The sequence below is a fragment of the Pyrus communis genome, chromosome 4 (genome assembly GCF_041283825.1).
Source record: "Pyrus communis isolate YQ-2024b chromosome 4, ASM4128382v1, whole genome shotgun sequence".
NCBI classification, from domain to species: Eukaryota; Viridiplantae; Streptophyta; class Magnoliopsida; order Rosales; family Rosaceae; genus Pyrus; species Pyrus communis.
This window is the reverse complement of record NC_142568.1, coordinates 13,202,421-13,224,412: the sequence shown is the minus strand read 5'-3', so window position 1 is coordinate 13,224,412 and position 21,992 is coordinate 13,202,421. Positions and strand designations below refer to the sequence as shown.

Sequence of the window (21,992 nt, the reverse complement as noted above, 5' to 3'; positions counted from 1 at the left end):
TATAATTTTTGCGGAGGAGGTCATTATGATTCTAGGCATCTATAGCCCTCAAAGTTTCCGCATGAATATCAACTCTTTCTGCATTAGGCACAGTCTCATGCATAACATTAGCTAGATTCAGAGTTGTCAAATAAAACAGCATAACATTAGCCATCTTTTGAAGTCTCTACCCTTCAATTTCTCAGGCTTTTCAGAATGAGGTTTAGTTCCTGACTGTTCCATACTGTTCGAAGATTGTTGGAGAACAATTCAAAAAATAAACAAAATATACTTGCAATACAGAATGAAATAACAGAAATAAAAACAGGAATTTAAATTGATACTAACTTGATCAAATCACAGATAGAGGCTAGCGCAAAAGCTCTATGTCTTTCGAACAGTATTTCCGTCCCACTTTTGTGCTTGTGGTTCTACGACATCTGCTCGACTAGAATACAACTATCTAATTCTACAATCCACACTAGATTATAGAATTCTGGCGAATTGCTTTGTGTGTTTACTCTTTGTAAGGTTTTGTATAGGAGAGATGGGAAAAAGAAAAAATGAGATACGATGGAACTGAGACTTCAGTTATATAGGCTCTTTCATACCTCTTCAAATTCCTTTTGGAAGTATCTAAAACTACACAACTCTTTGCTAACAATTGTGTCTATTCATCAAAACGTTTTTAATTAATTTAATTAAAAACTTAATTCGAAATTAAAATTAATAAATCTGATTAATTTTAACTTCTTAAGCCCCCAGTGCCCCAAGGCCCTTGTGTTGATTAATTAATGTTAATTTATATTAATATTATGGTATAATCTCTTTCATACCTCTTCAAATTCCTTTTGGAAGTATCTAAAACTACACAACTCTTTGCTAACAATTGTGTCTATTCATCAAAACGTTTTTAATTAATTTAATTAAAAACTTAATTCGAAATTAAAATTAATAAATCTGATTAATTTTAACTTCTTAAGCCCCCAGTGCCCCAAGGCCCTTGTGTTGATTAATTAATGTTAATTTATATTAATATTATGGTATAATCATCAAGCCTAAACCACACAATTAGTGTCCCAAACCTCAATCCTCATTCCAAATGGTCCAACACCTAATCACTAATAAAGGTGACTAACTTAATATAAGGACCTCAAGTTCCCTTGAGTTCCTCGATATGGGACTAAAGGAGCTCAAAACTCCAACAAGATACCCCCTTGGATATTGTTCCCCACATCGGTCTCGTTAATGGTAAAATGGTGTTTTCCACATCTCCTAAGATGTGTTAAGGTTAACATGGCATGCGCCATGTGTCTCACAAATCAGACAAGTCATCAAGAGGGACAATAATTAAACAATTATTTGATTTTAATTTAATTGACAAATTAATTAATTCAAGTTTAAAACAAATGATTTGAGAAGATTGATTTATTTGCTTAAATCAAAATTCAAATATTAATTGATGGAGTCAAGCCATAAATCAAGTCTTGATTTTTTTCGTCAATCAATCAAGTTCACAATCAAGGCCAAATCTAGCCGTAGACAAGACTTCGAGAGCTTATAAATACGAGACTCCAATAAATAAAAAAATAAAAAATTCATCCACACATGTAGACACTCAAACTCTTAAGCCCCAAACACCCTCAAACACTCAAAAGACTCAAAAAGCTCTTTGTATTCTTCCTCACTCCCGTGAAGAACCACCAAGCACCCTTACTACACGTGCTAGTTCCTTCATTTCCAAGAGCCAAAAACCTTGAAGCATCCATTCATCCAAGATTAAGTCATCGTGACCCTTGGATCAACACTACTACACACACTTTAAAAGCCCAGAGATCGAATCAGAGGATCAAATTTGTAACAGAGATTGTAACCCTAATTCTACTATAATACAAAAATATTACTTTGTACATGCGTTCTTATTTGATTTGTCACATGAATTTTTCTTTTACAAATTTGGCATGCTCAGTGGGAGTAACTGTACCTCTCACTTTCTCCGTTCAAAATCCAAACACAAAAAAATTAATGGCTTCAAAGAAGAGACAAGCTGCTTTGGCAACCAAGGGAAGGAGCGTCAACACCTCCGTTGCATGTGGAGAATTTGTCGGCTTCACAACTCGAAGCAAAGCAAAGGCGATGGCCATACAACACGCCACTTCTAAGTTGGTGCTGCTAAAGGAGCATGGGGAGCGTTAGAGGCGTAAGGCTGCCATCAGCCTAGCCTCGCTGGGGAATCCGAAGCATATGTTGTTGCAGCACGTGAGAGGACGTCTCAAAATGACGAGCAGGGTTCTTTCACATGGAAGAGTTCACATGAGGGCTTATTGTCAGCGACTTTAGACACGGACTCAAGAACAAGATCCTACCACAGATCGCCAACCAGCGACCATTCACACTAATAAGGTCACCCATGGCCATTTTGCTACCAACTTTAAACACCCCAGGGCGGATGAGACTAGTGTCATCTTTGGGAAACACGAATTTGCAGAGCCGGCAAGCAAGGGAAGCAGCCGAATATGATTCCTCAATATCTTGGGAAGCTATATCCAACTAATCAAAGACCTTTTGCTAGGTAGAGGTATGTCGCCTAGCTGCCCCAATAACACCAAAAGGATTAGAGTTGCCTTTTGGTTTCCTAGTTTTATTCCTTCCACTCTTCTTGAGAGGCTTCTTGTATCTCGTCGCACCCCTCACATGCCCTTGACCTCTTGAGATGTTTAAGGAACATGATCGATTCATAGATTCCTGAAGAATCATTCTGAACAAATTTGAACCCAACAAAAATATTCGATATGAGGACGCAATGATGAATAACATTATCGGGCCAGATAAAGAATAATGAGCCAGCTTTGGGCTAAGGTCCGTCAAACATTCTGGGTCAAGCCCTTTAATCTAAACCCCAACCTGATCCACCAGCGGAAAAATCAATAAAATAATTTTGAGGTGTGAAATAGTCTCACAGAGCAAAGAGCTGAGCTTCTCGTGCTGCATTGTCAGCCTCAAAAGAAGCTGTCTCACTTGCTGAAGACTCCAAATCCATGGGAGATGATTTTGATGACTCTCTTTCTATGGGGTCAGTTCTGTTTACTTGTTTGATTTTTATTACTGTTATCAAATTGCTTTGCGACTGAAGCCAAAAGTTTTGTAGTTTGGACAACGGGCTAATTGAGGACGAGAAAACTGTAAGGTCAACCTGATTTCTAGAAAGGCGGCTCAAGCGACTGAAGAAGAAGAGGTTCTCCAAATCAAAAGTTCTAATTCATGAGACTAACAGTCCTACAAGTTCAGACGTGCGGAAAAAGATAAATGAAGGATGTAAGTTCATCTAACTCATCTTTGTCTGCTAAGTGCTAATTTCAGCATTACTGGTTTTGAGGGGTCTTATTGGCATTGATGTGTCAATTTGTGTAACAGGATTTGTTCAAGTTAGAAGAAGTGAAGAGTAGACTTCAATCACAGTTTGGTCGCGGACCAACTTCGGTTGAATGGGCTGAAGCTATTGGAATTAGTTGTCATATGTTGAAATCACAGCTTCGCTCCGGTACTAGCAGCCGTGAAAAGCTTATTTATGCTAACTTACGTATGGTTGTTCACATTGCTAAACAGTATCAAGGACGAGGTCTTGGCCTTCAGGACTTAATGCGGGTAACTTCATTGGAACATGTTTTAGTGCATCTGTATTCTGTACAGATCGACTATTTTACAAGTTGGTATCGTTTGTGATCATCCTAATGGCTGTCATCGTATTTTTGTTGCCGCTGTCAGCAATTTCTAATACGAAAAATATTATACCTATTCTCTACCTAATGGTTGTCGTCGTATTTTTATTTTTCTGCGATGCTTTTGTAGGAGGGAAGTATGGGACTAATGAAGAGTGTCGAAAAGTTTAAACCTCAAGCTGGTTGCCGGTTTGCTACTTATGCGTATTGGTGGATAAGGCAAACGGTTAGGAAGGCGATATTTCAACATTCCAGGACTATCCGCTTGCCGGTAATGAAAATATTACCATGTCTCTAATTCATAATTTTCCATGAGGTTCTTCAAAGTATCATCTTTTGCGTCAACTACTTGTATGCTGTTCTAAAAAATTAGATTATCTCCATGAAAATCATGGAATTACCTTGTTAATATACTACCGATTAGCCCATGTCTGAGTACCGAAAAGTTAACAATGTCACACTGTGTGCAAAGCAAAAAGGACTGTATTGAGTATGACAGTGAGCCAGAAATTATTCACAGGAAAATGTGTACACCCTCCTCGGCAAAGTACTAGAGGCAACGAAATCATGTATTCAGGAAGGAAATCACAACCCAAACAAAGAACTTGCGAGACGGGTTGGAATTACTGTTGAAAAGTTGCAGAAGTTGCTATTTTCTACAAGAATGCCGCTTTCAATGCAACAACCTGTCTGGGCAGACCAAGACACCACTTTCCAGGTAAAGATTCTCGTTTTCTCGATTTGCTTCTCGCATTTGTCTCAATGATATTGCTGTAGGCAAGTGAAGTTTTGAATATGCTGCAATTTGTTGGGCTATATTGAGCATAGATCCTCCAACAGTTAAAGAACCAGACGTCTTTTTTTGTATAATTGCAGGAGATTACTGCCGGCACTGGGACTGAGATCCCACATGTGAGTGTAGAAAGGCAGCTTATGAGGCAACATGTACGCCACCTTCTAAGCATCCTCAACTTAAGAGAGGGGGCAGATAATCAGGCTAAGATACGGCATTGAAGATGGCAAGCAGAGATCATTATCAGAGCTTGGCAACGTGTTTGGATTGTGCCAGGAGCAGGTGAGGCAGCTGGAGAGCCGAGCGTTCTTGAAGCTCAAGCAGTCCTTTGGTACCCAAGGCCTCGGGGCTTATGGTCCTTTGCTTGTTTAGAAATGCAGCACCTGGCTATGGTATCTACTCCGTCAGCTCAGATTTCTGGTATCTTTTAACAAAATCTGGAGTTCAGCAGTCGGCTCCAAGCTTTTGGAGGTGAATGTACAGCAAGCTGTGGCTTGGAATATGGAGAACGTCCGAAATGAACTTAGCTTCGAGGGTCAAAAACTTGTGCGAGCAGGCTAGGTTTCAACGCTTCAAAGTCGTAATATTGGCCTTCTTTGCTTTTTTCTGGAGAAGAGGTGAAACTCTTTACTGCAACTTCTTGTATATTTATCTTTTATTCAAAAGCTAGCACTCCTAGTTGAGGGGTGGCTGTTTTTTTTTCAACATTTCGACAGTGTTCGGGCTAGCTGGTCCCTCACACAAGTCCCCTTGTCTTGCCTGTAGGGCGACATTTGCTGCTTTGGTTTACCGCAACATAAGTTTGAAATTAGTCTGAAAGGCGCCTTTGCGAGGCCTTTGTTAGGTCTTCAGGTTCACAATCAAGACTAATAGAGATTTGAGCGTGTCACTATTAACTTTGTTTAACAGATTGTCCTTTTAATTATTAGATATATTGATTACTTGCACCACATGTCACTTAGACTTCTTAGTTCGATCGGATTGTTTACAGATGGGTTAAGTCTGTATCAAGTTCTTTTTCTTGCCTTGTAAGCAAGGACTTTTGTTGAATATCATACATCCAGGTATAGGAAAGTTCATGTTCATTTAAGTGTTTTCCTTAGTGGCCAACTTGGATTGCCAACAAGGAAATAAGGGTAATTAGTTTGACAGGATTAAACATACAGAAAAACCTTAAGGTAAGCAATGGAAACATTGGGACTAAATAAGATGCATAAAAGTTAGATCTACTTTACACAAATGCAAATAAAGGAGATTCAGCCAAGGTTACAACCTTGGCGGGCAAGGTTTGTCTCCTCCCAGACCACTTGTTCTTGTGTTTTTACAAAAACAGGCACTCCTATTTGAATAGAATAACAACAAAGGTCTACAAAAGGGAATATGTAGCAGAACTTCTAAAACTAACAAAAGAAAGCTTTTCTATGGTCGAATTATAACTAGAAAGAGGGTAGACAAAAACAGAGCTATTTAGTTTTTTGCTGTTAAGTTCAGAGTATTGGGTGTGTTGAGAGTCTTCTACTTACTTTCCTTGTTGGTTTTATAGACTTCTTAGCCCAAGTGTCCAAGTTTTGTCTTTCTAGCGCACTTCTCTCTCGATGATTGCTTTTGGAACGGGGTGAGTCACTATTTGTTTTTCATTATTTACCTACCCCTCCCATGGAAAAGTACTTTTTCACTGAAGGTTAGTTGCCCTTTGCTCCTTATCACTTCCATTATAGGCTTGATGCCTATTAGTTGCCAAATAATAAATATGACCCTAACAAATATTTAAATCCACCCTGAGTTGTTGCCTTCACCAGCCCAAAACAAAGGAGCTTTTTGCACACCGCCTTAATTGAATTGAGCCCAATATTAATTATCCATCCAAACAGACAGAAACCAGCTTATATAAAGTGGTTTAGTGACTCAAAACCCTTCTTTCAAATTCCAGTAATTGATCCATTTCCATTTTCTAATGAAGAAGATAACGTACTTTTAGTCGTAGAGCTAATACTTGACTATATGAAGGCTGCCTACAAGCGAACGATATACCCTGCTGTCAGGCGTGAGGCCTGCATTTTTCATCTCATCATACAATTTGAAAGCTTCGTCTGTTCTCCCATCCTTAGACAAACCTGAAATCATTGCTGTATATGTCACAACATTATGGGTTATATCCCTCCCAGACATTTCGTTAAACAATCTCAGTGCCTTATCCACCTTGCCATCAATGCATTCGCTGTTTATAAGCGATGAATATGTATATTTATCTGGCATGAACCCCTCGTCTTCCATCTCCTTCTATAGCTTATGAGCTTCCTTCATTAGCTTATGAGCTTCCTTCATCTTGCCTTTTTTAATATACCCATCAATTAGAGCATTGTATGTTACAGTGTTAGGCCTCTCTCCCTTCCTTTCCATGTCTTGAAATACCCGCTTTGCTTCAACGAAGTTTCTTGCAGAAAATGTCAATCAGAATAGTGAAACACACTATGTTCGGAGCCACGCCTCTTTCCGCCATTGTGAACAACAAACTCTTCGCCTCCTCATTCCTGTTCAATTTACACAACCCACTAGCTATAATGCTGTAACTAAACACATCAAGCTGAAACCCTTTATTTTCCATGACATCCTGCAGCTTCAGAGCTTCACCCATAATCCCTCTTCTGCAGTACCCATCCATCAGCGTATTAAACACAACTTGGCTTACGTCAATGCCTTTACCTTGCATCTCACTCACCAAAATGTCAGCCATCTCCAACTGCCCTGCCTTGCACGCTCTGTTAATCAATGCCCTGTAAGTGTGAACATTCGGTACATATCCCCTTTGAGTACATTCATCGAACAGAAACAGCGCCCTCTTCATATTTCCCACTTTACAATTCCAGTTAATAATTGAGGTATAAACATTCAAATCCGGTTCTATCCCCCTCTCACGCATTTCCTCGAACATCTTCTCGGCATCCTCGATCTTCTCAGAACTACCGAACCAATCAATCCAAAGTGTGCATGCTGCCACATTATAACCCACACCATCCTTCTCCATCAACCTCAAAACCTCATTGACACCCTCGAAACCCTTCCTCTCAATGTACGGTTTCAAAAGCGTGTTAAAAGTAAAAACATTAGGCTTAGTCCCTCGATCAGCCATTTCCCCCATCAAAGCCTTGGCCCTTTCAACCTCTCCCATCTTACAAAGCTCATTCAACACAAGCGTCAACGAATAAACCGTTATTCGAGCACCCTTTTCAACCATTTGATCGAAAAACCTCAAGCACAAATCCACCCGACCGCGTTTCTTCAACGCAAGCAAGAGCGCAAAGCATGACCTTTCTTCAATCTCCAACCCATTCTTGCCCACATACACAAAAACCCCAATTGCCTCCTCGAACATCTTGTTATCCGCATAACTCGGAACATCAAATCACACAATGTCCCTACAAATTTCACCCCATCAGGCTGATCCTCAATCAGAGACACAATTTCGGAAACCGGGCATCGAAGATCATCGTTCGTGAGGATACCATTCAGTACAATCTTTATTTGGGCAAATCTTCTAGCATTGTAAAGCCTGCGAATGAGGGTTACATGGGCTTGATTCTGCAACACAAAAAATCTCTATCCGTATTCCTCTCAGCTTACAGTATAATCAGCTGTGCTTCTAATATTTATCTACAATTTCTCTACTTCCTTTAAATACTTGTCACTACCCTACTCTCGATTTCTCTTTGTTCTTGTACAATTGAAGACGGTGTTCTTCAGCTTAATTCTTCTCTTTCGGCACGCCAACTAAGTCCACAAGCGAACGGTATAGTCGATATAGTCTTTTATCAGGTGTAAGACCTGCTTTTTCCATCTCATCATACAATTTAAGAGCTTCGTGTGTTCTCCCATTCTTCGACAAACCTGAAATCATAGTTGTATATGTGACAACATTGCGAGTTAAATTCCTCCGAGGCATTTCACGAAATAATTTCAGTGCCTCATCCACCTTGCCGTCAACACATTCGCCATGTATGAGTGTATTCAACGTACGTGTATTAGGCATCAAGCCTTTGTCTTCCATCTCCTTCTTTAGCTTACGAGCTTTGTTCATGTTACCGTTCTTGCTATACCCGTCAATTAGAGCATTGTATGTGACAGTGTTAGGTCTCTCTCCCTTCCTTTTCATATCATTGAATACTCGTTTTGCTTCTTCTAAGTTTCCTTCCTTGCAGAATATGTCTATCAGAATAGTGAAACACACAGCATTTGGAGTCACGCCTCTTTCTTCCACTGTGAACAACAAAGCCTTTGCCTCCTCATTTCTATTCAATTTATACAATCCGCTAGCTATAGTGCTGTACGTAAACACATCAAATTGAAACCCTTTCTTTTCCATGACATCCCGCAGCTTCAGAGCTTCATCCATCATCCCCTTTTTGCAGTACCCGTCCATTAGTGTATGAAACACCACTTGGTTTACGTCAATGCCTTTACTCTGCATCTCATTCACCAAGATGTCCGCCATCTCCATCTGCCCTGCCTTGCACGCACCATTAATCAATGCCCCGTAAGTATGCTCATTTGGTACAAACCCCCTTTGATTACATTCACCGAGCAGAAACAACGCTCTCTCCATGTTTCCCGCTTTACAATAGCAATTAATAATCGAGGTATAAACATACAAATCTGGTTCTATCCCTCTCTCAGGCATTTCCTCAAATACCTTTTGAGCATCCTCAATCCTCTCAGAACTACCAAACAAATCTATCAAAAGCGTGGATGTCACCACATTATAACCCACACCATCCTTCTCCATCAACCTCAGAACCTCACTAACGCCCTCAAAATCCTTCCTTCCAACGTATGCTTTCAAAATTGTGTTATATGTAAGAACCGTAATTCGAACACCGTTTTTGACCATTCGATTGAAGAACCTCCAACATGAATCCACTCGACCACATTTCCTCAATGCAAGCAAAAGCACAATGCACGACCTTTCTCTAATCTCAATCCCATTCCTGCCCACATAATCAAAAACCCCAATAGCCTCCTCAACCATTTTGTTTTCTGCATAAACCCGGAACAGCATATCGCACAATGTCCCAGCAAATTTCATCCCATTAGGCCCCTCCTCAATCAGAGACGCAATTTCGGAAACCGGGCATCGAAGATTATCATTCGTGACAATAACATTCAGTACAATCTTCATCTGGGCAAATTTTCTAGCTTGATAAAGCCTGCAAAGGAGGGTAACGTGGGATTTAAGATTGGGTTTGTGGGATGGATTTTTCTGGAGAAAGTTGAATAATTTTACGCAAGAATGTGGTAGGACTAGTGGGTTTGAGAGGACAAGGTTTGTTATGTGGGGATTGAGACTGGAGAGCAGAGATGATGAGGTTGATTTGAGGGGTTGAATGCCTGATTTGATTAGGGTTTTGACAATCTTCTCGGCGGTTTCTTGGTTCGATATGAACGTGGGCTCTGCGGGGAAGACTTTCTTCAACGTTTTGAAGGCTTTACGAGAAGACATTGTTTGTCAAAGCAAACAGGGACAAGAGACGAGGTTTTAAGTCTTCAGGTTTTGGAAAGAAGGGAAGTCAATTTTAGCGGGTAGAAATTAATAATATTTTTTCTAGATAGGTATAAATTAAAATTCAAAAAGCAAAGAAAAAAATTACTACAATATATTTACACTGAACATGAATATAAATTAGTATCCAATTTGTTATTTTTGAGAGTTAAATATAAAATCTCTCACTTTGAATGCTAAGAGATGTGGTAGACTGTAATACTAATTCATGTTGCGTCTAATTATTTTTAAGATTTTGTTATTATTCATTCATCCTTATTTCTTCCTCTTTGACCAATTTTCTTTACCATCTTTCTCCCATGTACTTTCCTCATTTCTTAAGTATCCAAAGTGAAAAGTAAAAGTAGTTACCGAATGGGCTTGTGTCTTTAAGATTTAGTTTTCAATTAAAAAAAAAAAAAAAAAAAACTAAAAACTGAAATGATTATCAAATGAATCCTAAACTTTTTTTTTTCACTTCACCATGAAAGACTCTAATCCCAAAACATGAAGGACTCGAGTTAAGTTGAGTACATCACATAACACTAGAATTAAGTGAGGAGTGTCAATAAAAGTCATTCATATAAAGTCTCCATTTTTTTTTTGGTTGCATATAAGTCCATTACAATTGACAACACTGAATATATTCTACCATTAGATGATCATCCATTATTTAGGTAGAGTTTATTAGTTGATGATTCATAACCCAAACGTAAAAATCAGGAAACAAAAGCTTAATTATACTCTTAATTAATAAGACTCGGCGGGTAGACTCGATGGTGTAATCACGAAAACAAGATAATACATGATCAAACTTCCTTTTTAAACTATCGTCATAACAACCAACTAACGAGCTTCAGTCTCAATCTTAACCGCAACTTCAGAATCATCGGTTATATAGTATGCAGAAAGAGGACGGTCGCTAAGCATTTCTGTAGAACGATGGAAAAGAGTAATGCGATCACTCGTCACAACCCCCCAGCGCCTACCGATTTTGCTTCTCAAATCGTCCACAGTACATGTTTCATTTATTCGTACATAGCCGATACTTTGGTTTGAAAACTTGAGCAAAATATTGCATTTTGGCAGACCAGAGGGTGTGACACTGAGCCTCAGCATACCATATCGTTCGCCAACGTGATTTTCAACAGTCTCATGATTCTGCAGCTCTATGTTATCAGCCCAAAGGCTCTGCCTATGAACTTCGATATTCAAACACTCCTCGATCCTCTCCTTCGCTTGAAGAACAGTTGCAGTGGGTGGTACTTCAACCTCTGGTGTGATTTGCCCTCCTGTAATTATTATGAGTACCATGGGCACAAAGAAAATGCTTCTTAGTTTTTTTTCTAAGTGAATTAACTTCTTATTTTTCCTTAATAGTGATAAATATTTTTGGTGGAGGTAAGCGCTCCTACTTGTTTTTAAAAACATAAAATTTGTAAAAGGACGTTCTCATCACTCTAGTCGCATTTTTTTTCAAGTGTAACAGCTAGAAATGTCATTTCTCATGACGAAAAAAAATCATTTCTTATCCATGATTAATGTTTTAGAGAACTCACTTTTCGTGTTGTTTTGGTGACATGGCAAAATGTTTGGCTCTTTTTTATTCCACTAGACGAAATAGAACATTTAGGTTAAATTAATCAGTTGGGATTAAGTATTGTTCTTGAAAAAAAATTGACACGCGGGCAACCCTAAGGGCAAAATGAGTTGGGAATTTCAACCGCTTGCGCAAAAGTTAAGATTCCTTACAACATTTACAAAATATTTGGTTCTTTACATTTTACACGTAAGAAATTGTTTCTTCTTTAAACCCATTCAAAAATTGACACATTTTTCTTCTTTCAAGAACGTTACATGTTCAATCATACAAATTGTGGATCTTTGGAACAGAATTTCCCCAAATCTTTGAACCAGGTACTAGGAAAAAATATAGATTTCTCAATGTGTGCCGAACTACTATAGGTTTATTTACAAAAACAAATACCTCTATTTGGGCAAGATTTCCCCTCGCACAGCTCCCCGAGGAGGTGGCACTTTGTTGGTTGTTGGGTGAGTTCTTGCTGCTTGGTGCACTGCAAGAAGAGTTTGTAGTTAGTTTGAAAGGTGCCTTTGTAGGGCCTTTGGTTTAGGCCTTGAGGCTCAAAATCAATACTAACAAGGATTTGAGCATGCCACTATTATCTTAGTATAACAGACTGTCGAATAAGTGTGAGTTAAGTTGATTACTTGCGCCCCAAGTTTCTCCAACTTCTTGTTTATCAAAGGATTTTCACAGATGGGTTAAGTTTGTATTAAGTTCTCTTTTCTTACCTTGTAAACAAGGACTTTTAGTTCACAATCTTGTATGTCCAAAACAAAGGGAGTTCAAGCCCCTTTCAACTAGTTTCTTGATCATAATTTGCTTTTAATGAAACCAGGTTTATTAACTTAACCAGATTCGAATGCAAATGGGACTCTTAAGTAGAAAACAGTTTAAAATAATTTGAATACATGTTGCAAAGTACATTAAGCAACAGATCTACTAAATGAAAGTACAAACAAAGAGACTCGGGCAAGATATCACCTTGTCGAGCAAGGTTGAACTTTGTGCAACCACTTCTCTTTAGGTTTACAGAAGATTGTATGTTGAAATGGATGGAAAGTAAATAGGTTTTACATGAGGGAATCGATACTACAACACTAAGGGAAGGTAGCAGAGCTTTTACACTAGACAAAAAGATGGATTTTCTAAGGGAATTATAGCTAAAAGGACTTAAACTGGACAAGTATCAACTTTTTGGGTACGAACTAGCTTGAGACCAGAGTTTGTATGTCTTTTGATTGGTTGGTTGAGTGTCCTTGTCTCTGGTGTCTCTTTGTCCTATTATAGGCAATTTGGGCCGACCCTTCTTGCCTTGCCTTTAACTTAGATTACTTAGAGGGCAGTGAGTTATTGCTTTATTTACTTTTCTTGCCATTGAAAATGTGCTTTTGGCTGGTGGTGAGTTGGTCTCTGTTACCCATCACTTCAATCATAGGTACATAGCCTATGATGCGGCTGAAGCAGCTTCACTTAGCTTTAGGCTTATCGACTGGGCTTCGAGCAAGTTCCCATTTGCTTTAGTATCCTTGGGCCTCCTTATCACAAAGCCCAATGTTTAAATATTAACCCAAACAGTGCCCTTTTTAATCATTGTTAAGTTTGCCAACCGAGACATTAATGGTGATTAAACACTAACTGCATGCTTTAACTCAGGACTTGCACCACCTAAACATCCATTTTCGAATAAACCTTTGCACTAACCCATGATCTCCAACGTTAAATAACTGCCTGTTATATAACCTCCATTTAAATTTCCTCGGCCAGCACTTCCAGCCATCTTTATCCTCTGAATTTCCAGAATTTCCAGAATTCTTGAACCCTCTTGCCGTCGCAACTCTTTCTTGCTTTCTACCTTCAATGTTCTTCACTTCTCTTCCAAAAATCAATCATGGCACCTAAACTTCACCCTGCATGTGAGTTTGGTGAGGGGATTATTACTATGCACCACCGTCTCAACGGCTTTCATTGTCCTCAGGCTGATCTGAACCTGTCGATTTTTTTCGAAAAATGAGGGGTACACTCACTGGGGCCTACTTAGACTGCCCTAGCCCTTACTCCACCAAGGCTAACATCTCAGCCTCGAAATGGTCCAATTTTAGAAAAGGTTTTCCACTAATGAAGGATGAGGCCTGGTCGTAATGGGTGGCCAATGAAATCTACGAGCTCATCATGCTCTTCAAGGTTACAGTTATAGCCAAGCCCAAGCTTTTGACCACAACTCTCCTTTTCTGGAATAATGGGACCAACACATTCGACTTTAGAATGGGTCTTATGTTTCCCACGGTCATTGATATGGCTCAAGTTTTCGGCTTAAGGCCCTCTGGCAGATGTGTGGACATCACACATGATTGGTCCTCGCCTTCTTGCCCAATTGCTGAAGGTTCAGAGGCTTCTGAGTCCATTACTCGTCTAGATATAACTCCTCCACCTTCAAGAGTTATAGGACGTCCTTCGCAAGCTTCATCCCATTTGCAAAGAAAACATTTAGCCCGCCCTCTTCCAGTGCAGATAGGGCTCAGGAACACATGTACTTCCTCCTTTATTGGTTGAACAAACATGTGTTTCCAAACAAGTCGAAGGGAGTGAAGCTAGAATGGGTCCCTTTGGTGGAGGCCCTACATTTCTTCGATGATGTAGCCACGAGGCCTTTCCTTCTAGCACACCTCTACCATCTTTTCTACGAGATGACCAAGGGTGAGCTTTTCAAGACCAACTTCAATGGGCCTACCTGGATGGTTCAACTCTGGCTTTAGTGGTACTTCCTTGAATTTTGGGTGCCTAACTTGGAGTTCTATGAAGAAGTGGCTCTAGCCCGCATCCTGGTAGAGGCTTTTGTCATGAACCACTTCACCCTTGTTTGCCTTTATTTCTTCAGAGTCTGTCGAACTCGGGCAGACTTAGAGTCGGGTACCTCTTTGCTCATGAGGTACCAACGGTTCTCGGACCAGATTTTCCAAGATGCCTTTGGAGAGGATGCTATCGGCCATTGTAAGGAGAAATTCATAAGCTGTATCCAATAGAGAGACCTGGCTTGGGGAGTGAGTAGTGACCGCATGGGCTATGAGCATATGCTAGAAGTCTACCACCCCAATTTTTGTGGTAAGCAACTAGGATTTAGGTAGGTGATCCCAGTGCCTTACTTTGACTCTATGCATTATGGAACCTCCTATCACCTCCATTCTCCCGTCGACGTGACATTTCGAGTAGCTCGGTGCAGCTTGGAAGTAATGAGCAGAATTGCACACAAGCCCGTGGCTTTGAATTCCTTTGCCACTTGGTAGGAGGCCAAATGGTCGAAGAAGTGTGATGGGGACATCAGAAAGGCCCACGATTGTCTCTTCCACTACTATGAAACCATTTATTAGTGTCGCTATGATAACCGACAAGAAATGTATATTACTGTCAGATTTTAAGCAAAATCCGACAGAAAATGCATGCAGTGGCGGATATAATAAGCAACAAAATTGCTAGCGTCAGGAAATGAATTTTCCGACAGAAAACACTCTAAAACCGACATACATTGTTTCAAATATAACCGACAGAGAATATATTAATAATTAATAAATAAGACTTGTGTCGGATATAACTGACAGAAAATTTATTAATAATGAATAAATAAAAGCATTCTTGTCAGATAAAACCGACAGAAAATATATTAATAATAAAAAATAAAAAGAGGTTGCGTTCTTCACTTGAAAAGTCATTTGGCATTGGTTGTAGCAGCATCTGCAACAGTGAAAGGAAATGCCAGAAAATGAAGAAGATGGTGAGGGCGCTGAGAGGGATTGTACTTGAAGTCTCTCAAGGTTGAGCTGCAAAAGATTGGAGTTGAGAATTTGAACGACTGAACGTGCACTTGAGCTGTGGTGCACTTAAGCTATGTTGAGTAACAGTGAAAGGAAACTTCTGTAGAAGAATGGAGTTGAGAATTTGAATGACTCAACATGGCTAATGGTCCCAATCTCATTCAAGAACTCCTTATTTTTCCTCTCATTAGTCACAGCTTTTGTGAGCCTCTTCACCTCAATTTCCTTACCATTTTTCAGAACTCCTCTATAAACTTCTGCATACCCTCATTTCCCAACCAGATTTTTTGCCAAAACCCATATCACAAAATATGAATACTATATAAATTTTAATCCCCCAAAAAAACCCCGAAAAGATCAAACAGTTTTTGAAGGAAAACAAACAAAAACCTACCTAAGCTAAAAGCATTTGTGGTATCAGAAATCTCTTCGTTGGAGAAGCATTTTCAAGTGGGTCTTGGAGAAAGCTTTTTTGATTCAACATTCTTTAGGATTTCATTGTTTTCTACGTCTTTGGAGCCATTCGGGCTAGTGGCTTCCTCTAGGCTCCTCTATTTGAGGGAGAATAGCCTTTTCAGGCTGTTTGTTCTAATGTATTTCATTGCTGCAAATTTCAAAACTGTGAAAAACACTTTCTCATATGCAAAGCAAATGGGCAATTGAGGAGCAAATATCCCACCAGAGCCAACTCTCAAACGAAGAAGCAGAAACAAAGGGGACCAAAGTCTTTCTCTCTCAATTTAAGGAGAAAGAGGTAGATGGGGCATAGGCAAGGAAGTGATTTGTCCTATTTTTGTGGGTGTGGGTGTTGAACTGGAAGTAAATGAGGAGAGAAGAGAAGGAGAAGGAAATGAGGAGAAGAGAAAATGGGGGAGGAATGCAGAAGGGAGAAGGCACCGGCACAAGGAAGAGATGGAGGAGTTTTATTTTGGAAAATTTTCATTACTGTCGGTTATAACCGACAAAAACAAAAAAAAAAATGGCCGCAAAAATGCCCCCAAAATTCCCTCCCAAAATTTTGCTCCCAAAATTTTAAATTCCCCGCCCCCCCCCCCAAAAAATTTTGTTACGATTTCAAAAAAATAAAATAATAATTATTTGGTTTAATAAATAAATAAATACTAGTTTGGTTTAATAGATAATAACCCATGTAAAATATGCAATAAAGAAACAAAAAGATAATTGTACAATGAAAATGTCATCACATAGACTAAATATTGTCTAATCAATACTTGAAAAACATAAATAAAAATTTAGCACAAATTACTTTTCCCACTTCAAAATTTAGGCAAATTTAACGGAGATGTGCATTCTACGAAACTAGTTTCAATGATTTAACTGTCAAACTTGTTTGTAGATACTACAAGATTGCACACGTAAAAAATCGCAAAAAAAATTAACGTTCAGAGATTAGGTAACGGAACAAAAGTTTTCAATGGTTATAAACAAAAAATTACAATTTAAAGGTTATTTTAGCTCCGGTTTTGATGATTTTTTTACAGCTACACTCCTCGACCCTATAAAAATGCAATGAACGGATTCGATCTTCAATTTAAAATATTTACACTAGCGGATACCACAAAATCTTATTTTATACTTAATGAAAGTATAATATTAACTCTATGTGTTTGTTTAATCTACCGTTTTGACACGATATGCATTCTACGAAACTTTTTTCAATGATCCAACCGTCAAACTTATTTGTACACACTCTGAGATTTCATATGTAAACAGTCGTAAAAAACAAACATTCAGAGATTATGTAACAGAACAAAAGTTTTCAACGGTTATTTTAGCTTCGATTTTGATGATTTTTTATACCTACACTCCTCGACCCTATGAGAATGCATTGACCAAATTCGATCTTCAATTTAAAATATTTACACTAGTGGATACCACAAAATCTTATTTTATACTTGATGGGGAAGTATAACATTAACTCTAAGTGTTGGTTTAATCTACCATTTTGATGCGACACGCATTCTACGAAGCGTTTTTCAACGATTCAACCATCAAACTTGTTTGTACGCACTCCAAGATCGCATACGTAAAAAATCGCAAAAAACAAACATTCAGAGATTATGTAACGGAACAAAAGTTTTCGATGGTTATAAACGAAAAATCACAATTTAATGGTTATTTTAGCTCTAATTTTGATGATTTTTTGTAGCTACACTCCTCGATCCTATAAGAATGCAATGAATGAATTCAATCTTCAATTTAAAATATCTACACTAGTGGATAAATCTTATTTTATACTTTATGGAAGTATAACATTAACTCTTGAGTATTTGTTAAATCTATCAATTTGATAGGATATGCATTCTATGAAACTAGTTTCAACGATCCAATCGTCAAATATGTTTGTATATACTCCGAGATAGCATGTGTAAAAAATCGCTAAAAAAAAAGCATTCAGAGATTATTTTGGTGGCCGTCCAAAATTTTGCTTTGTTCGTGTCGGTTATATCTGACTGGGCCGTCAGTGAACAAAAAAAATTTAAAACATGTGTTTATTTATTTATTTTAAATCAATATAACATTTTAAAATAATAAAATTAGACATGTTAGAGTACACCAGATGTTTATGTGTGTTTATGTGCCAGACTATGTGCTTTTGTGACGTAATGAGAAAAATTGTTTGAATTTCTTTGTATCATGTTGCTTGCCTATGAGGGAGCATAATCCTTATTACAAAAATGATAGAGCTTCACATTGTAGTCTGTTGTTATTATTTTCTCAGAAAATTTATGGCTCGTGGGAATTGGGTTCACTAGACTTTAGGGTCAAGAGTGGAAAAAAAATATTTAAAATATGTGTTTATTTATTTATTTTTAATCAATATAACATTTTAAAATAATAAAATTTTCATTTTTGTCGGTTATAACTGCTAGAATATTAAAATAATAACCGCCAGAAAGTAAACTAATAAAATAGTCAATTTCTGTCGATTATAACCGCCACTATTAACTTAAAAACTGCCAGAATCTGTTAAAAAAAATATTAGAAAAAGGATTGAAAAATATTGTCGGTCATAACCGATAGGATTTTTTTGATATCCGCCACTAAATATCCGACAGGACTTTATGTCAGATATAACCGACATGATTTTTCTAATATCCGCCACTAATTAAATGATGTGTCAGATATAATTTATTCGATAGGATTTTTCTAATATCCGCCACCATCATCCGCCACTTAAAGCTAATATTGTAGTAGTGTTTGGGCAGGTTTTCTTCAACTCTCTTCCCAAGAATGAAGAGTTTAAGAACTGGAAAGAGATGATCAACCAAAAGAACCGCTTCTTCTTATAGGTATACCCTATTACTTATGTTTTGCTTCTCTTTGTGATGCTTCCATAATCTGTCATTCGCTAAGTCTTATTTTGGTCTTGTAGCCCAAAGCAACACTGAAGAAGTGGATGTCGGGCTATAAGAAGAAGAAGTTGTAGATGCTCTGGTTCTCCAAGAGGTCACTGCTAAGGCAGCAAGGCAAATAGTAAGGTCCAACCAAGCTGCTAGAGATGCTGGAGACATCTCCGAGCTCTTGGGGGATTCAAAGGCTGAGGCTAGGGTTGAAGTGGAGACAAGGGCTCCTTGTTGGGCAATGGCTACCATTACGAAGTCTTCAGATTCTGAGCTTGAGGAAAGACCCCAAGCTCAGCTTACTTTGCCTAGCCCGAGGGCAACTCACACCAAGAAGAGGACCACGTCATAGACCTTTCAGGCCTCTAAACCTTCCTCTGCTATTCTAGTTGATGCAGGTAGGAAGAAGCAGAAAACTGCCAATAAGTAACTTAGTCTCAATTCTCTTGTTTTCAAATTTCACCTTTCTGAGTTTTGAGCTAACATACTTCTTTCTTTGTAATTAGGGCCTTCAGTCTCTAAGAAACCTACCCCCACTCCCAAAGAAGGACAGTTGGGCGCAGAAGTCTAGCAAGAGGATAAGAAAGTCCTTGCCAAGATTTTTGAGGAGTTGAAGGTATAAATTCTCCTAACCTTGAGCATTAAGTCAATTTTGAACTTTTCTTCCCTTAATCATTTTAACTAATTCTCTATTGCTGTTTGTGTGCTTGAAATAGGATACCAAAGTTGAAGGGATTTCCCAGCCCGAGCCTTAATCTCCTCCAGCCCAATCAGTGCATCTTTCCCCTTTTAGGGCTAAGCCCTTACATGTATACTTCTACCTCAATCTAGGTTAAGTTTGTGATTTCCCCAGTTTCAAAGCTAATAACCACCTTTACTATTTTTTAGGCAAACCCATTTCTCAGTTTAATCCAACAACTGGGAGTTGCTGCACTTTGTGGAGGATGACAGCACTTCAGTAAGTTTCCTTCTTTCTCAAGTACTTGAGGCCACAAACCAGCCACTACTAGCTTTTGGGGAGCCTATGGTCCTTGAGATACCCGTGGACTCAGAAGTGACTAGCCCGAATGCTCTTTAACTTGCTTCTCGGGCCAGCTCACTTGCCTCTCCCAAGACAGTTGTGACAAAAAATATTCCTCCCCTAGAAGCTCAAGGTCCAGCTCAGGTACACAAGTATTCCCACTTCTGTACTTACTTTGGTTTAAGTATAAGCACTTATTTCTTTGTTCAAAACAGACTTCTGGTGAGGGCTCAAGCAAGTCTTCTCGGTTCGTAGTGCATAAAGTGGTTCTTCCTAGGCCCCTCAAATCCTTTAAGGTCATATGGATTTCCATCCCCAGGCCTAAGAAGACTGTTGCGACCATCTCCACTTCTGGGTCTGTCCTCTCTATTTGGACTGAGGCTGCCTCTACCGCTGTTGCCTTTGAGGGTGCTGAAGTGATGCCCCATTCTTTTACTTCTATTCTAGCCACGGCATCTTTGCAAAAACTAGTTAGAGAGTTTGGGCAAATTAGGATCAAGTTGAGGTCTCCAAAGTGCCTTTCTAAACCCCAATATCTCCAAGATTTGTGCCAAGTCTTCAGGGAATGGATGCAGAGGGACTTCATTGCCTCATTCAGCCTCAAGGCTCTCCAAGAAGCAGAGAAAACACTTACTGAGTTGTATCAAGCTCAGCAAATGTCAAAGGTTCCACACAAGTCTTTTATCTCATTCTTTGATAATTGATGGCTCTAAGGGATCAGCACATTCGGACAGAAAGGCAAGCCAATCGGGTGAAATGTTATAGGGAGAAACACATTCGGACTTCAACTTCTCTGCAACAGCTAGTGGATGAGGGCTCAGTTATGGAAGATCGCATTATGGTGGTTGCCTTTGAGATCCAAAAACTGGAGAAGCACCTCTCTTCTTTGAAGGCCGAGTAGATGACCCTTTCAGGCAAGCTTTACTAGAAGATCGAAAAGGTAAAGAGGGTCAACCAAGAAGTGGAGGACTTTGAGGCCCAACTAGCCAATAGCAACATTGCCCTTGAAGAACCTGGCCGGATTTTTACCATCATGCTGACCTATCACTCTAGGATAACTGCATTAACTAGGGACGTGAACTTGTTAGGCTAGAATTTTTGTAACCCTTTCCCATTATGAATAAAAAATCTCATTTGCTCCACTTTGACTTGTCCATTTTCTTTTACATGTTTTAAACAAAAAGGCTTCAACACTTCTGCCACTTTTCAAACTTCATCTATGTAACAATCTCTATATTTCCCAAAACCTCTAACTTAAGCTCCCAAAGATAGAACTGTCTTCCATACCAAATCTCATTCTTTGAAGGTTGTCAACTTTGCTTTCTTGTTCTAAGCTAGAGCAACAGCTCTCTTCCCCTTTTTGATCTTGTTTAGAGCTTTAATTCAAGTTACATCCAGATTTTCAATCCCTTTCCACATGGCCTAGATATATTCCTCATTATCCAGACCAAACTAGTTCTGAAGTCTCACATAACTTACATTGATTTCCATACGAAGCACAACATCTTGCCCAAACGTTAAGGCATAAGGGGTGGTCCCAGTTCCTACTCTCTTTGAAGTTCTATAAGCCCAAAGAGTATCTCCCAACTTCTCGTCCCATCTTTCTGGGCTATCTACCACCATTCTTTTAATAATGTTTACCAAGATCTTATTGCTAGCTTCTGCTTAACCATTTGATTAGGGATAATAAGGACTAGACTGGATCATCATTCTCTTGAACTTGTTTGCAAATTCCTCTACTTTTTTCAAAATAAAAGATGACCCTCAGTCTGTAACAATCGTCTCGGGCACGCTTGGTTTCAATAAATTTCTTCACAGCAACTGAACTGATAGTCTTCACAGCTAAAGCTTCTACCCATTTGGTAAAGTAGTCTGTTGCCATAATTATAAAGGTGTGCTCTTGCTAGAAGCTGGGTAAATTTGCCCGATAAAGTTCATTACCCATCCTCTGAAAGGCTAAGGCTTCACTTTTGGATTCAAGGGTACTAAAGGTATGTGTTGGAGATGTCTATGCCTTTGACATTCTTCAAAACCTCTGGCATAAGTTTTACAATCTTTTTCCATGTCGAGTCAAAATTAGTTATACCTTCTCAGCAACCACCTCATCTTGGTTCCAGCTTGATGTGCTCCACATATGCCTTCATGCTCTTCAACCATTACCCTCATTGACTCTTCCAAGCCTAAGCATTTC

At 38.9% G+C, this 21,992-nt stretch overlaps 1 protein-coding gene and 3 pseudogenes across 2 annotated transcripts; 2 read left to right on the top strand and 2 right to left on the bottom strand.

The window, feature by feature from the left end:
- Positions 1-1,347: 1,347 nt before the first annotated feature.
- Positions 1,348-5,367, top strand: LOC137721659 (RNA polymerase sigma factor sigF, chloroplastic-like; annotated as a pseudogene). The gene is made up of 6 exons (XR_015961586.1): positions 1,348-3,052; positions 3,128-3,294; positions 3,394-3,624; positions 3,829-3,969; positions 4,219-4,416; positions 4,575-5,367. The product of XR_015961586.1 is annotated as an RNA polymerase sigma factor sigF, chloroplastic-like (transcript).
- A 1,027-nt stretch (positions 5,368-6,394) lies between these two features.
- LOC137721978 (uncharacterized) lies at positions 6,395-8,088 on the bottom strand (annotated as a pseudogene).
- LOC137723663 (uncharacterized) lies at positions 6,395-9,987 on the bottom strand. The gene has a single exon (XM_068462862.2). It carries the CDS (start codon positions 9,983-9,985, stop codon positions 8,234-8,236), a length of 1,752 nt encoding a protein of 583 aa, XP_068318963.1. The 5' UTR covers positions 9,986-9,987; the 3' UTR covers positions 6,395-8,233.
- A 3,884-nt stretch (positions 9,988-13,871) lies between these two features.
- On the top strand, positions 13,872-20,894 carry LOC148697479 (uncharacterized; annotated as a pseudogene).
- Positions 20,895-21,992: the final 1,098 nt, after the last annotated feature.